The following is a 16,978-nucleotide window of genomic DNA, read 5'->3' on the forward strand; positions in this document are numbered from 1 at the left end:
TGCATCATGGAGAACGGTCGAAATAATTTCTGCTATCACCAGTACTGCTGGCCTCGAGAAGACACCATCGACGGACACAAGTCACAAAGCTCCCCGCCGTTGTACTTGCGCTAAGTACTTGCGATACCTCTTCTAACTGAGGGCGCCAGCCCAAGGTCGGAACCGAACTGAACCGCACTCGTGAGAAAACGACGCCTACTGGAAAAGGGACCTACTGCATTCGGCATCAACTGTGAAATAGCAAACATTCTAGTTGCGACCTTACCCATGGTGTTCCCAATCTGCTGGAAAAAGCTCATCTGGATGTTTACCCTGTTGCCTTGGCATTTCACCGCCAGCTTCTATAGGTCTATATATTTGTTGGGAATTTCATTCGGCACCTATGATTTTTTGTCCATCATAAGCAAAACTGCCTGTTTCAGCGGAGAGTGAGCATTCCTCACTACTCCAGCTCATTGTTGAGTTCCCTTACGATCTAGTAGCAGTTTCTATCCGCGTCCGGGTTTTGTTGCTCATTGCCAATTCTTGAGATAGTTTCAGCGAATTTGCCAATGTCGATTTCCTGATGTTCCGTCTGGTAGGCCGGACTTTAAAACAATGCAAGGAGTCGTTTGTCACTTCGAAAGAAATGTACTGGACATTGCTTGCCGTAAAATCTTCCTGGCAACATCGGTTGCACTCCTATGCGGGTCCACTTGCAGGATGTGCATCGTAGTCCTTTACTTTTCACAACACTGCCTTGAGGACCTAGCGCCACCCGGAACCGGACACGTGAGCCAGATCTTCTCTCTGCAAACTTCGATCCTTGCATTTTTCCGACGCGCAAGTCTTCGTTTTATGCCCGAGTTCGCCATAATTCTAATACAAACTTTTACAAACCCCGGCTTTATGCCCATAGGCCCCACAGCTAAAGCGGTGGGTTGAAACTGTCTTTGCTCTTATTCTGATGATCCAGCCCATATTTATTTTCCCGGCTTGTCTTCTCAAGGGAGTTTTGGACCTCCCTCCGTGAGGTTGTTCACATATGGGAATCGCTTTTCATTACTCACCTTCACCTCTTTTTCGTTCCGGAGCCGATCCAGACCCTTATTTCAAGGGTGCACATGGACTTCAAATCGGAAACAACTGCTATCATGTCTAAAATGCTCCGTCTCGCAGAATTTATTCTTCCTGTCAGTATTCGATAAGTACACCGCCGCATCGAGTCCGCCATATAGATTTGACGTCCACTCCAGGGTCTACTGGCTTAGCATTGTCGAGAATTTCTCGAAGAACGTCCTGGAAAGATCTCCCCTCGAGGCTGCGCTAACGAATTGCTTTTTACTTAACTCCTCTTGGCGGTATTCTAGGAGTTTCACTGAAGTGTAATAAGGTCCAGAAATTCCTTCATCTCAATAACACCATTTTTGACATCGGTAAAGATGTTTCGCCGGGCGATGTCTTTCGGCTGGGGTTCATCCACAAGATGACTTGCGGTTCCGTCTGGTCGACAGGTTCGTCAATTTTTTCTCGCAATTCTGTGTGCGAGTTCGAGCTCGTTGGCGCCTCTCCTTTTTGACTGACAGAACTATGCAGTGTCAGCAGAACAGATGGTCGATATTGAACTTGGAGGATTGCGACACTCCAGCTCTGTGAGAACTGACGTAAGCGACCATTGGATGATGATCCCTTTCGAGATCGATGTCAGCGCCTCTCTTGTTACGCACATCCTAAAAGCAACTTTTAAATCTACTGCTGATACCAGATATCTGTAAGATAAAACCCAACCAACCCAAGCCTTATAGCTCTGTGATCACAAATTTCATGCCATTATCGTTACTGTCAGACGACATTAAACCGTTTTTCCCCATCATATGTCGGAGCCCACCTTGGCATTTAGATTACCCATCAGGATCACAATGTCACCTCTAGGAGGCCTCTCCTGAACTGCGTCTTATTGTTCATAGAAAGCATTCTTCTCGACTACGTCGGAAATCTCCTTTGGTGCACATCACAGCACAATTGTAATGGTCTTCAAACAGGACCGGAATGTTGCAAAAAGGAGGTGGAAGTATGTCAGGAACTGCCTCCTAGGTCAAGAGAGTGCGCGTTGCAGAAGTCGTCAGAAACAATTCAACACCGACGTGGCGTCTGCTACCACTTAACTTTCCAGAGCACAAAAGCCATTAGTGCCTCAAGAGGGAGAGGAATACTCTCCGGAGACCCACCATCTTACTTTGATTAGGTCCAGAATGTCAGCTTATATAGGTGAAATTCTAGCTAAAGTTGGAGAAAGTGAGCATTTTAGGGATGCTCGATATCGTTGCCGAAGAGCGTGGGTACATTCCAGAAACTAATCATGGTCAGTTCTGGATAGCCAAAACCTTTGGCGTGGGGTCAGTCCTTATTCAGCTGAGCTTTAGATCAAATAAGGCCGAGCCACACAATCTTATGTTTGCACGCCAAATATCGGTGCTCCCACTGTTAGTCAAAGAAGCTTGCAGGAGCCCTGGAAGAAACTTAATGGTGTGGTGCCAAACGAACGCGTTAAAAATGGAGAGAGGACAGAGTTCTCTACTTTGATAGGCCACATAACTAATATGATGTCGGCATTACCATTTCTGACGATATCTGCGATGATATTAAAGAAGTGAAGCGATTTGATGCCCCGCTGATCCAAGTCAATATTTTTGCTGCTGAGTGCACGATTCATTGCTCACCACATACGCACTATAAACACAACAAGAATATGCTTATCCGTGACTTCCGCAAAGACCGCCGACACTGGGAGCTCATTGAGCTCTTAAATTTCGTTATTGAGAAAGACGAACATCATCTGGCTAGCGTGCTTTCTTGTCAATCAATGTGGAATAAAAGGGCAGCCTAGCAGAATCTTCAAATTACCGGCCAATCCGGGTGTTGTCCCAATCAACGAAGATTTTTTAACGTAAATTGGACAACCCTATTTACGACGTCGTTCAAATAACCGTGAACCAAACCGGGTTTGGCAAGACTGCGAGGTTGCTCATGGATGTATCACACAAACTCACTTGGGATCAATCTCACCATGCTTTCGATTTGGCCACGGATCTAAATTCCGGTTGACCTGCCGCTTGATTCATTTTGCAAGAGGGTTGCCACTCAGTTAGTGTGCATTGCCGTTTTCAAAGCTAACCACCTCTCTGAAGTGTTTGCCCTTGTGGTCGCATATGGATTGACGTTCCTTACCAAGGAGGGCAATGGGGATCATGTCGAGTCTTAGCAGACTATCGTAGGAAGCGTTTCAGAGATCTGGCCATAGGATGGGCCGTTGTGCTAACCCCGACATGGTCTTCATCCTTGTCTGACAATCGAGCGTCTCATGGAGGAGGGATAGGTCCCTCAGATATCTGCAAGAGATAGCTCGGCACGTGGAATGAATTTTCTAATGTGCCTAGTAGATCAGTCCATCTTACAGAATTGAAGGTATTTCTGACATCAAGTATTATGAGGAGCACTGTTAGTCGAGATCAACGATTATGCACCCCGAATTGCCTTGGAGACAAATCCCAATAGCACGGATAGCGTCAACGAGTTTACGAGCACTTTCTCGCTCGTGTTAAACATACTCAGCGGTCGGTGTGCAAAAGGCAGCTTAGGGTATCCTTTCCCTTTGCTGATTAGCAGCAATCCCAAGACCTTCTCACAACAAAGAAAAATACCTTCCTTCAAGCAAGCGATGAAAGGCCGCATACGCCTTTTAATTTTCCATCGTGAGCATTGCTTTTTCGAGCTTTTTTCATGGTGAAAAGTGAGCAGTAGTCGACGCCTTCCACGATGTTGCCATCAACGTACCTACTGGACGGTCTTAGGTATGCAGGGTTATGCACCAACTTTCCTGGTGACATTTACCTCATTGACTAGGTCTAGTTAGCCACGGGTTTTGGTTCTGTTTATCACGCTGCGGAATCTCCTTTCAACTGATTTATACTTTGCCATTTTGGGGTTTTCCAAACGTCGGAGCTTATGGCACTTCATCTGCAGGTAAGTAACTTCCACCATCCACTAGTACATAGGAATTTTTTCACGGCTGGCTCCCTCCGGGGCATGGAAGCTCCACAAGCCGTCGTTATTAGGTGCATCACAAAGTTACCATAGTGTCAGTTCGAATGACGAAAGTCCAGAATTTTCTCATTCGGTTAAAAAACCTCATATCTAAACACCAAATCCATACAATGCGATTTCCTCGGCCTTGGGCAAGAACCCGAAGTCGAATGACGGCTCGAAATTAGATGGCACCAATACGTCATAAGTCGAGATGCTGGTTGGTTCGGTATTGTTTGCTGATTAGCACTAGATCAACTTTTGCAACTTGTGAGTGACTGTACTCCGGTGCACGTTAATTTGTAGGACAAAAATCATATTAGCCGCGACCTAGTCCTTTCCAGTTTTGTTCTGAAGACTGGACACCGCCTCTAATTCGCACACTCTCACGAGACGCGTCACAAACTTTGCAGAGAACGCAATTCTCCCTTGTTGTGAGCTGCGATTATATAAAGAGGAGCGATTTCCATCTCTTGCCACCTTCGGCCACGCTGCTCCCAGAGCAGAGGTGACGCAGCGTGTGATAAGTTGATTCTGCCCTTGACGAAACCGTTATTCATCTTTCTTTCTATTTTTTAATACTTGGCTGCTATGTTCAAAACGAGGGCCGCGGACCAAAAGGATGAGAATAAGTTGTTCTCCATCTGGTCCAGTCTAATATCAAGTGGATGTGAACTTAGGATCCCTCACATCTCAAACAAAAAATTTAGTTTTAGTCTGACTAGGGCTTAAAGTACTGGCGATTTTAAGTTGGACTTCCCCAGCAGAGAGTTTTTGACCTCGAGCGCTCACAGACGTGATACGTATCCGAGCATTCACGCTTTATGGCCCTTTCCACTTCGACCCATTCAGTGAAACAGTCATCTCGGATTTCAAGAGAGTATTTAGGCTCTAGGCTAGAGACCATAGCCCTCTCTCCTAAAGCCTTTTTCCGCCTTACAGAATATACTTTTACTAGTAGCATGAAAGACACGTCTCATTCATTATCTTCATGGTTCATCTGATAGCGGATTTAACTGAAAACTTTCATAAATGTCATGTCTGCGGTCGGTTTAATGAGGAATGTCAACGGTCTAGTCTTTTTTCATTGTCCCATCTTTTACGTTAATGATTTCCTCTTTCTCCCCAATTTGCTTGGCAGTGGATTATCTGCGACCCTTTTGACAAATGTTTTTAGTTTGAAGTGCGGCTGTTTCTGTTTTTGCGCGCCTTTCACTGCTGTCTGTGTTCGCCTACAGAAGGACATGCGTTGCAATAGTTCTTCCAGTTCCGTTAACCCATTTCTCACACCTTTTCTGACGACCACTGTCGCGCATTTCCTGATAAGCTTTTCCTGTCGTATTCTACACCGGATTTAAATAAAGCTTTTTATTGAACACAACAAGTTCAATCTCAAGTCTCGTGGTCTTTCATTTCAATACACTAGCCTATCAGGGTCCCAATACAGGTGATATCACCCCATCGACTTCGGCAGAGAGCTGTTGACGGCTCTGGCGACCCAATGTGCCTCGATGTGTACTGGTCATTCGTAGTTCGCGATTCACCGAAATGTTTCTCAATGCTACCACCTAGGACGCAGTTATACTGACAGCAAGGGGGTCGAAACTACTTACTCGGACACCTTGTGGACGTCAGTCTCCGTACTGAAATGGATAAAAACTAAAAACCTCAGATTTCATTGAACTTTCTTTACATTAAGAATATTGATTAATTGGGCCAATTTTTATTTTATCTATGTAAAATTCAATCAACATTTCTAGCCTACTATTTTCACGTACATGATAAAGTATTAATACTACGATAACTGCCATACATAACTAAGTCAATTTAAAGATAATTTCTTGGAGACTTTGCCCCAGTAGTGAAGCATGTTTTGATTGCGTAACTCGGGTTTTTCGCTACTAGTGACCAAGTCAGACTTTGGGGTTTATTCAGTAATAGCTTTATAGTGATCACAACGTAGGTGTCTATAAGAAAATAAACAACATGAACATTTCCGCATTAAGTATTTTGCGGGTAACGTGCGTGCTCATATTCTTCATCTTAATTTGTACTCAAAGTGGTGAATCAGCTCGGGTTTTGGGGCTTTTTCCAACTCGTGCAAAATCTCATTTGATCATTCAAATGGAAGTTATCAAAACGCTTATCGACAGAGGACACAATGTCACAGTTGTTACGACTCTTCCTGTAGCCAAGAGCAACCGCAGCTTCCATCATGTAAAATTGCCTGAAATATCCTATCCTGAATGGGTGTTTACCAGTATGATTGAAGAGCGAAAAGGATTGATGGATGAATTAAAAAAAACGTCAGCTCTTATGGATATTACAATAAATGCTTCGGAAACTTCGTTAGTGGATCTAATTAAGTCAGGTTTCTTGAATGAGGAACCCTTTGAGTTAGTAGTGCTCGGATATTTCTTCAATGATATCTTCATGGGAGTTGCAGCACATTTTAAAAGCCCTTTAGTGATCATCGATACACACAAGCCGCTACTTCTGACCAATTCAATGATTGGAAATCCCAGCGAAATATTTTATGTTCCCAATGGACTTTTAGAGGAGACTCAACCCTTATCATTCTTTGGAAGGGTTCGAAATGCATTATTCCACATCTTGGAAATTGCATTCACCAAACTTTACATCGTAAAAATGAACAACATTTATGGGTAAGGAATATCGTCAATAAAGTATCTAGTTTTGACGACGGATATTACTGTTCACCGTAGAAAATATTTTCCTGGAGATAAGTACCCACCGCTGAGCGATATGTTCAAAAACGTTTCTTTGATCCTTCAGACCACTCATTTTAGTGAAGGTGTTATTCGTCCAGAAATTCCAGCTCTGATACCAATTGGTGGAATTCAAGCCAAACAAAAACCAGATCTTCTCCCGAAAGTAAGTATCTTGTGATTACATCCCATGATTAATCGCTGATAACAATGTGGAATACTGGAACTCTACACATTCAATCAATGTCTGGGTTTTATATAAATTTTTTAATATACAAAAAATTTCAAAAAGTAAATTTTGGAACCTCTTTTTATTCCAGGAGTTATCGTTAATTTTGGATGAAGCAACAGAGCATGGAGTTATCTATTTCAGTTTGGGAACAAATGCGAAAAGTTCAGATCGAAATCCAGTCACAATTAAAAGTATCTACAATGTCTTTTCCAAATTGAAACAAAAAGTTATTTGGAAGTGGGAAGACGGCGAATATCCTGGAAATGCCTCCAATATATTTTATGCCAAATGGCTTCCACAAGATGACATCCTTGCGCACCCCCATCTTAGACTGTTCATCTCCCACTGTGGTCTTGGGAGTATTGTCGAAAGCAAATACCACGGAGTACCAGTTCTTGCGATTCCACTATTTGGTGATCAATTTGGAAATGCGAAAGCCATGGTTGATGCTGGATTTGCAGTACAAGTAAATTATCAAGGATTGACCGAGGAATCGTTCGAAGCAGCATTAAAGGAGATTCTGGAAAACCCTTCATACCGAGAAAATATTCAAAGGTTTTCAAGACTGTACCGAGACAGACCGATGTCGATTCGCGACACAGCTGCTTATTGGTTGGAGTATGTTATTAGGCACCGAGGATCTAAACATATGCAAAGTCCTGCAGTTCATATGAGTGCCTTTGCATATTATGGACTGGATGTGATAGCGTTTTTACTCCTTATTGTTTACATTGTATTTAAAATTCTATCAATTTGCTGTTGCTCTTTGATCTGTAGATGCAGAAAAAGCAAAATTGGAGGAACACACAAGAAAAAGAAAGATTAATGTATCTTTTCCATATATTCCCAAATTTTATAAGGTATTTGTTATTTGTTTATATTTTTTGCTTATTTATTTACTTATTTATACAATAACCGAAATTACTTAAGAGCATGCTGTATGAAGATATTTATTACACAAATTGCAGCAATTATTCTGCCCGCAGATGATAGGCGATGGCAAAGTTGACTACGCAGGATGATTATAAACACCTCTGAACATAGATTTACCTTAAAAATATGTAGACAAAGTTGAAGAATTGATCTTCCCACGGAAGAAGAAGTACATGCAATTCGAGATTATAGACAAGGCAGTGAAAGCAGATTTAGCGCTATTAATGCGTCGACCTACATCAAGTTCGGTGTCACTATTTTCAGACACAATGCGACCCAGATATCTTAATTAATCAATGCAGATAATACGAGTGCGATGACCTGTCTAACCGAGAATCTTAGCATCGGTGGTATTTATCTCTAGTTCGTTACCTTGCACCACGTCCACCAAGTTTGCTGGCCCCACTACCACTGCCCGTAATACTGCAAACTATTCCTTGTTGTTGCTAGCAGTTCCTCATTGATAAACTTGACACCAATACTGGGATGGTCCCAATGGGCTACCTAGCCTCTTCCTACAAGAACAACACATGTACTAATCTCTATGCATAACTCTTAACAAAAGCCTCAAATGTGCTACTTTCCTTAACTTTGGGGGAGACCCTTATTATTCCAATTCTGAAATGCGGAGACTGTACCCTAGTTGTGAACTACTGCCCTATTGTACTATTTTCCTTTTTTGGATTGCACTACATGGCGTAGCCAGCAATGCAATTGTCTACTTAATGTGTGACCTATCCACTGCCACTTCCGTTCTTTGTTTGAAATAAGGTTAGACCAGCGCACTCCGATGATACGACGCAGACAGGTATTGACAAAAGCTTGGAACTTTTAGTTAACAGTAAGAAAAAGAAAAAGGTTTTTACCTTGCAAATGCACTAGGCAACAACAAACAACAATCTGTCGTGTCGTTCCTAGTGGATGCTAACAAAACTGTCGTGTCGTGTTGTGTTGGCCTCATTGGGGCGTTCCTTCATGCTGAAAAACAACAAAGCACCGAGTATGGATGGAATACCTGCGGGGCTACTAAAAACAAGGAGTATTGGGATAGTGATAAAGCTTCATAAGCTTATAACCACTATTTGGTCTGATGAAGCTGTGCCGGAAAATTGTTATTTGTACTATCTATAAATCAGATGTCAAACTCAGCTGCGAGGACTACAAAGGAATATCAGTGACGTATAATCCAAAGGGGGCTCCCATCCTTCTCGACACATATTATTTGGGGAATATCAGGAGAATATCAACGAGGAAAGCCAATGTTAATCAGATATTTTAAGTAAAGCAGATACTGGTAATGTTTGAGGAGGTAGCGAAGGAAACGGGCGTAAAGATAAACCAAGATATGACGAAAATCATGACACAAACCAGAAGAAAAACGCCAACCAGACAAAACGTGAAAAAAACCGCAGTTTTACATACTTCGAAGCAACTTTCAGAAAAGATAATATTGTATTAGACGGAATCAACAAACGGATCATGCTTGTCAACAAAACATTTTACCTCGTATTGCCAATTCTATAAAAGGATGGAAGGAGACTGAGCCAGAGAACCTAAGCTGTAGTCACGGAAGACGGATCGGGTACAGGGGTGTTCTCGGCAAATCCGATTATGGAACTGACCCGACCTCTCGAAAAGCAGAGGAATTCAAATCGACAGATTAGATTTTCGTCAGCTACTTGTAGTCTAGCCTAAAATTCATAGACAAGGGGTAGCTTCCTCCAAACTGCAATTTTTAATTTTAAGTGTAGTGAAGTAGTAGTGAAGGAGGTAAGTGGCTCCCAAAATTTATATTTACATTTAAAATTAAAAATTGTAGTTTGGTGGAAGCTACCCCTTGTCTATGAATCAAATCAACAATCAGGCAAAATAATCAGCCCTAAACCGCAAGGATATATCAACCCAGCTGCTGTGGAATAACCGACTGAACGAAACATTCCTGATGTGAATGCCAGGACACTCAAACAACGCTGGTAATGAGGAAGCTGACAGACTGGGTCGCCAAGGCCCTGGATCCACAATACTGGGGCCAGAGCCAACTTTTGGCATCCCGGTATTCACTGTCAGGTCTACTCTGAATGGTGGAATTTCAAGGATTCACGAAGCCGAATGAAGAAATTTGAACTGCTCCTGACAGGCGAAAATCTTTGGGAAAAACCCGGAGGCGTCATTTTTGTTGTCCTTTAATAAGTAGGATATGTAGGGTTTTTACTATAACACTGCTCCCTAAAAATTTGAGTTGTGTCTCGACTATATGTAGCCTATGTGGGGAGGAAAAAGGGCACTTCAGCATCCTTAGACCTCAGACGAAGATACCTTGGTAAGATTTCCTTCAATGAAGAGCCTGCGCATTCTCTGTCTCTGGAGAATATTTTCTGTTTCGCGAACAGTTGCGAACGCTGTAGGCTGGAGGCCATTGAGTAGGCGATTTTTGAGGATAGTGCAATGGGACTAACAGCTTCAGTGCTTGGAGATGCGGCTTTCTCCACTAACTAACTAACAAGAAGTAGAATAATAAATAAATAAATAATAAGGGAAAAATATTTAACACAAATGTGCATAGTGCTTCGAAAAAGAGGAGAGTTCCATGGGGATGTCGAGGGCTAAAGAGGTAATGTTAGTCAATGTGCCGAAAGATTAAGGGATTTGTCGAACCTATGAAGAATCGAAAAAAACCACCATCGTTTACATCATTATGTACGTATTAAACCTTAACTTGGGACTTGATTACTATTCATTGCACATTCCTCTTCTAATTTCTTAAGAATTATTTCATATTAAGGCTTCCTATCTCTTCGGAGAAAATTCAACCTTTCATCAGATATAATCGTGAGTCTCTCAGATTTCATATAACTTTTTGTTTCTCAATCTTTAATCAATATTTCTAGCGTGTTATCTTTTACGTTGATAATAAAATATAAATATGACGATAAGCGCCATTCATGAGTCACTGTATGGTAAAGATAATTTTTTCCAGACTTTGGGTTGTGAGGAATCTCTTGCTTGCTAACATAACTCAGTTCACGGTGTGCACTGGTGTGTTATTGACCAAGTCAGAGTCTACAGTTTATTAACTAACAGCTTTACTGTGATAATAACGTGTTTTTCAAGATAATAACATAAACAAAAATGTGCATTTCTGTGTTAAGTATTTTACGAGCAACTTGCGTGCTAATATTCTTCGTATCAATTTATACTGATAATTGCGAATCAGCTCGTGTTTTGGGGCTTTTTCCAACTCTCTCCAAATCTCATTTGATCGTACAAATGGAAGTTATCAAAACGCTTATGGACAGAGGACACAATGTCACAGTTGTTACGACTCTTCCAGTTGCCAAGGAAAACCGCAACTTTCACCATATAAAGTTACCTGAGAGATCCTATCCTGAACAGATATTTTCCAATGCGATCGAGGAGCGAAGAGGATTAATAGAAGAAATAAAAAACATCTCAGTCATCTTGGACATGATGTTGAATGTTTCAGAAGCTTCTTTAGTAGATCTGATTAAATCAGGTTTTTTGAATGAGGAACCCTTTGATCTGGTGGTGCTTGGATACTTTTTAAATGATTTCTTCATGGGTATTCCAGCGCATTTTAAGAGTCCTTTCGTGATCATCGATACTCATAAGCCGATGCTTTGGACGAATGGAATGATTGGAAATCCAAGTGAAATATTCTATGTACCCGGTGCGTTTTTAGAGGAGACTCAGCCTTTATCATTCCTTGGAAGAGTTCGAAATACATTATTCTACGTCTTGGAAATTGCGCAAACCAAATTCTTCGGCAGAAGTATGAATAAAATCTATGAGTAAGCACGAATATGGTTACTAAAAGATTTTAACGATTGATATCATTGTTCACTGTAGAAAACATTTTCCCGGAGACAAGTACCCATCGTTGATCGATATGTCCAAAAACGTTTCTTTGATACTTCAAACCAGTCATTTTAGTGAGGGTATTATTCGTCCAGAAGTTCCAGCTCTGATACAGATCGGTGGAATTCAAGCCAAACCAAAACCAGATCCTCTCCCGAAAGTAAGATCAAATACAGATAGAAAAGTGGAATCTGTGAATTCCAGCCATTCAATCAACGGCTGGATTTTACATTATTTTATATTCTTCCATATTCAAAACTTAAAATTTGAACCTCTTTTTTTCCAGGACTTATCGTCAATTCTTGATGAAGCAACGGAGCATGGAGTGATTTACTTTAGTTTGGGGACACATGTGAAAAGTTCAGATCGGAATCCAGAGAGAATTAGAAGCATCTACAATGTCTTTTCCAAATTGAAACAAAAAGTTATTTGGAAGTGGGAAAATGATAAGTATCCCGGAAACGCCTCCAATATATTTTACAAAAAGTGGCTTCCACAAGATGATATCCTTGCTCATCCCAATCTTAGACTGTTCATTTCGCACTGTGGTCTTGGGAGTGTGGTTGAGAGCAAATATCACGGAGTTCCAGTTCTAGCAATTCCACTTTTTGGCGATCAATTTGGAAATGCGAAAGGCATGGTTGATGATGGATTTGCAGTACAAGTAAATTATCAAGACTTGACGGAAGAATCATTTGGAGAAGCAGTGAGGGAAATTCTGGAAAATCCTGCATATCAGGAAAAGATTCAGACCTTTTCTAAATTGTACTGCGACAGACCGATGTCGATTCGAGACACTGCGGCTTATTGGATGGAGTATGTTATTAGGCACCGAGGAGCCAAACATATGCAGAGTCCTGCGGTTCATATGAATACCTTAGCATATTTTGGGCTGGATGTGTTCGCGATTTTACTTGCAATTGTTTATATTGTATTCAAGACTCTGTCAATTTGTTGTTGTACTTTGCTCTGTAGACGTGCAAAAAGCAAAGGCGCAGGAACACACAAGAAGAAGAAAGAGTAACGTATTTTTCCTAAATTTGCTATATGTTTTTTTCACTTATTTATGTAATAAACCGAAGTACTGAAGAGTATACTGAATAAAGGTTGTTATCGCTGAGATGCAGATACATAACTTTTGAATAATTATTGATATGAGATCGCGGGGTCAAATTACAGAGATTATTCTAGCCAAAGTGTTATTGTACCTGCGGCCTAACTAAAAACAACCTACGAAATTTATATATATATTTATCTCTAAACTAGATAAAGTGGCGAAAAACGATCGTCCAGTTCCACGACCAACTAAGTGTAGCTCCACTTAAATGTTTTGACGTCACATAGTTGTGGAGCTTTATGATAGTCCCGCTCGGAATGATGAGTCGTGGTTCTTCAATACTTCAGCCCCAATTTTCTTATATGAACAACATGGTGCACGACTAAGTAGCATTGTGCATTATGTTTGTATCAGGGTGGTGGGTGGGAACATGTGGTCTGTATGTCCCTCTGCATGCAGTGAGTGGCATCATTTTGCGTTGGGATTAACGGGAGTGTAAATTTTCTTTCGCAAATACATGCATGTTGGGAGTTCTTTCTTAGCGATAAGCTGCAGACAGAGTTGGATGAAGGCAAGGCTCCCGCGCCTAAAAACGGGACAAATTGTAGCAACTGGTCCTCCAGATTGGGGGTTGGGTAGGGCTGACAGCCCTACATGGAAAATAACTTGTTAAGAAGCCGCAACAGGAGCCTCGGACAGGATGGATTTTAGAACCACGAACTCGGCAACGAAAACGGAATACCGATTTGCACATTTTCTCATGGAACGTGCGCTCCCTGTACAGAGATGGAGCTGCCAAGCAGCTAGCCGATACCAGTTCCAATAGAGGGCTGATGTAACAGCATTACAGGAGATGCGTTTGACAGGGACCGGTTTCCTGGAGAAGAGTCACTACACCATATATTATAGTGGCCATCCAGTAAACCATGTGCTCGGAGTAGGTTTCTTAGTCTGCCAAAAAATTAAACCTGCTTTTATCGGCTTTGAAAACATAAGCGAACGACTTGCGAGGCAAATTTAGAAAAATAAGCCTCATTAACGTTCACGCCCCTACAGAAGAGACTGCCGAGTCGGAGAAAGATACCTTCTACGAGGCAGTAGAATCAACCCTCGAAGCCTATCCCAAGTATGATATCAAAATCATACTTGGGGATTTTAACAGCCAACGGAGCCCATATTCAGGCAATACGTTGGCTCCCATAGCTTACATCAAAATACAAATGATAACGGATTGCGGATTATTCAATTAGCAGTGTCACACGAAATGGTTGTTGGAAGTACCTGGTTTGCGCGGAAAGCGATCCATAAACAAACATGGGCCTCTCCAGACGGGACCACTTTCAACCAAATTGACCACGTGTTGATCGAGCACCGTCACCTCTTAGCCTTGATGAATGTCAGAACATATAGAGGGGCCAATATATACTCGGATCATTATCTCGTTGGCATAGTGTTCTGAGCTCGAATAACAACACCACCCAGAATCCCCTCTGACAATCAGGTGAGAGTTAACACTGAAGCCATCCACAACACAGCCCTCCGCAACACATATAAGAGGGAAATGGATACCGTAATAACCGCAGTCAACAGAGATCCTGGAGATGAAGCAATAACAAATGATCTTCACAAATCACCTGAAGAACGTTATCATTGATACGGCCACAAAGATACTTGGCCCCAGCCGCAAAAGGAGTCGGAACCGCTGGTTTGACGATGAATGTAAGCTAACAACGGAACGGAAGAATGCCACATTCCGAGTAATGTTGCATTCTCAAAGAATGCGGGTACACGCGGAGACTTATCATGAACTCGGGCGAGCGGAGAAGCGACTTCACAGACGGAAAAAGGAAGCCTGGGAGAACCAACAGGTCTGTGAACTCGAAAAGTACAGGGAGCACCGCACCAAGCGCGCAAGTTTCACCAACAAGTCAGCAGGATGAAGCCTTACACACTTCGATACTCATCCTGCCGAGACAAAGAAGGAAATCTGATTTCCGACAGAATGGGCATGTTAGAGCGATGGGTTGAATACTTTGATGAACTACTGAACAACCAGAACATCGGCGAGTTGGAGGTCCCGCCGACTGAAGACGACGAATCCACTAAGTATCAGAATTAGTTAAATATTGAAGCAGGTTACACCAAGTAGTTTATCAATTTGTACTCAAGGTATAGAACAGCGAATCAATGCCTGACGACTGGCAAAGATGCATTATCTGTCTCATACATAAAAAGGGAGATATCACACAGTGCAGCAATCATAGAGGTATCACGTTGCTGAGAACCACCATAAGATATTCTTCGCTATCTTGCTAGGTCGGATAGTTCCATACGCCCAGAGGATCATTGGCCCATACTAAAGAGGGTTCACTCCAGGCAAATTAGCAACATATCAGATTTTCTTTCTGCGCAAGTGATGGAAAAGCTGCTGGAATATGTACATCAGTTGCACCATCTTTTCATCGACTTTAAAGCCGCACATGATATTATAGCCACGGGCATGAGAGAACTCGGTATCCCAACGAAATTGATAAGACTGACTAGGCTGACCCTGACCAATGTTCGAGGCCAGATAAAAGCAGCAGGATCACTCTCAAGGCTAGTCAACATCAACAACGGTCTACGACAAGGAGATGCCTTATCATGCGTCCTCTTTAACCTGACCCTGGAGAAAGTGATCCGTGATGCTGACGTCAATTCGAGGGGTACGATCCTCTTTAAGTCCACCCAACTACTGGCCTATGCTGACGATATCGACATCATGGGAAGAACCACCCGAAACGTAAAAACTGCCTTCATCCAGATTGAGTAGGCGTCGCGAGATCTTGAGCAGCACATCAATGAAGGCGAGAGGAAATATATAGTGGCAACGTGAGCAGCGAGAACCAACCAACCAACAACACCCAGCCGTAGTGGTCGAACGGGAAGAGTAAAGATAGGAGACTACAACTTTGAGACCGTTGATAATTTCTCCTATCTAAGGTCGAAAATCACAAGCGATAACAGCTACGATGATGAAATCCACGCACGGTTGTTGTCAGCTTAGGAAAACTGTTCCGTTCGAAACGACTCACCATAGGGTCAAAGCCCTTACTGTACAAGATAATGATCTTGCCAGTCCTCACGTATTCCTCGAAGACTTAGGTTCTTAGCAAGAAGAATTGCGAACTCTTGGCCGCATCCGAGAGAAGAATCCTCTGAAGAATTTTTGGCCCCCTACATGAGGATGGACGATTGCGTAGCCGACGACGAAATCTATGAGCGATACCATGACCGTCTGGTTGTGGATAAAATCCGGCTCAATAGGTTGCGGTGGGCAGCCAGCCCGGAAAGGCTATAAGGGCAATATCTCTGGTAGAAAAAGAAGACGAAGAGATAGAGCGATGGCGTAAGTCAGGAGCCAGACAGCTTTTAGGGGTATGGAATTGATGGACCTCGGCGCAAGACCGGGATGGCTTGAGTTCCTTATTAAGGCAGGCCTAGACCGGATACCGGTTGTTGCGCCGTTGATGATGGTGATAATGATGATTTTATTTTTGATATTGCGTGAAAGGGAGTGAAGATTCAAAATATGTGCCCCAAACAGTGAAGCAGGTCTCGTCCTAAAAACCTATCCAACCGAATAATCTGAAAAAAAAATCACAATAGTGCATTAATATGAAATCTAGGCCTCAAAATACATTCCGTTCCGATATCTGCAGAAGTGAAATTAATAATAGTATATTACCACATTTTAGAAATTTACCCGAATGCAACTCTTAAGTTCATCCTAGTTCGTTACAATAATTGGTAGCAGTATAGATCATATTATAAGACACAATTCTGGATCTCGATCTAACCATTTTTAACAAAGTTATAGAAGTCAAAGTTTCGTATTTCACATAAATTTGTTGCTCTCTAAGACGTGTATGACGTCATAGGCATATAAAGTGAACTATTTATTTATATCTTGGAGTTTGGCAATATATGAAGGAAAAGTTGCATTCTTAGCTATGGAGGAATGGAAAAATATGCATAGAGAGTTCTCACATAAAATTACCACAAGACCTTTATACCTGAAGCGCCGAGCTTCCATATTTTGACTTGTTT

At 42.1% G+C, this 16,978-nt stretch overlaps 2 protein-coding genes across 2 annotated transcripts; both read left to right on the forward strand.

The window, feature by feature from the left end:
- The first annotated feature begins 5,896 nt into the window (after nucleotides 1–5,896).
- On the forward strand, nucleotides 5,897–10,834 carry LOC119655089 (UDP-glycosyltransferase UGT5-like). Its single transcript, XM_038060788.1, has 3 exons — nucleotides 5,897–6,728; nucleotides 6,789–6,957; nucleotides 7,112–10,834. The coding sequence occupies exons 1-3, from the start codon at nucleotides 6,049–6,051 to the stop codon at nucleotides 7,847–7,849; spliced, it is 1,587 nt and encodes a 528-aa protein (XP_037916716.1). The 5' UTR covers nucleotides 5,897–6,048; the 3' UTR covers nucleotides 7,850–10,834.
- A 91-nt stretch (nucleotides 10,835–10,925) lies between these two features.
- On the forward strand, nucleotides 10,926–12,952 carry LOC119655088 (UDP-glucosyltransferase 2-like). The gene is made up of 3 exons (XM_038060787.1): nucleotides 10,926–11,765; nucleotides 11,824–11,992; nucleotides 12,119–12,952. The coding sequence occupies exons 1-3, from the start codon at nucleotides 11,086–11,088 to the stop codon at nucleotides 12,854–12,856; spliced, it is 1,587 nt and encodes a 528-aa protein (XP_037916715.1). The 5' UTR covers nucleotides 10,926–11,085; the 3' UTR covers nucleotides 12,857–12,952.
- The last annotated feature ends 4,026 nt before the right edge of the window (nucleotides 12,953–16,978 follow it).

Source organism: Hermetia illucens, chromosome 4 (genome assembly GCF_905115235.1).
Source record: "Hermetia illucens chromosome 4, iHerIll2.2.curated.20191125, whole genome shotgun sequence".
In the NCBI taxonomy this organism is placed as follows: domain Eukaryota; kingdom Metazoa; phylum Arthropoda; class Insecta; order Diptera; family Stratiomyidae; genus Hermetia; species Hermetia illucens.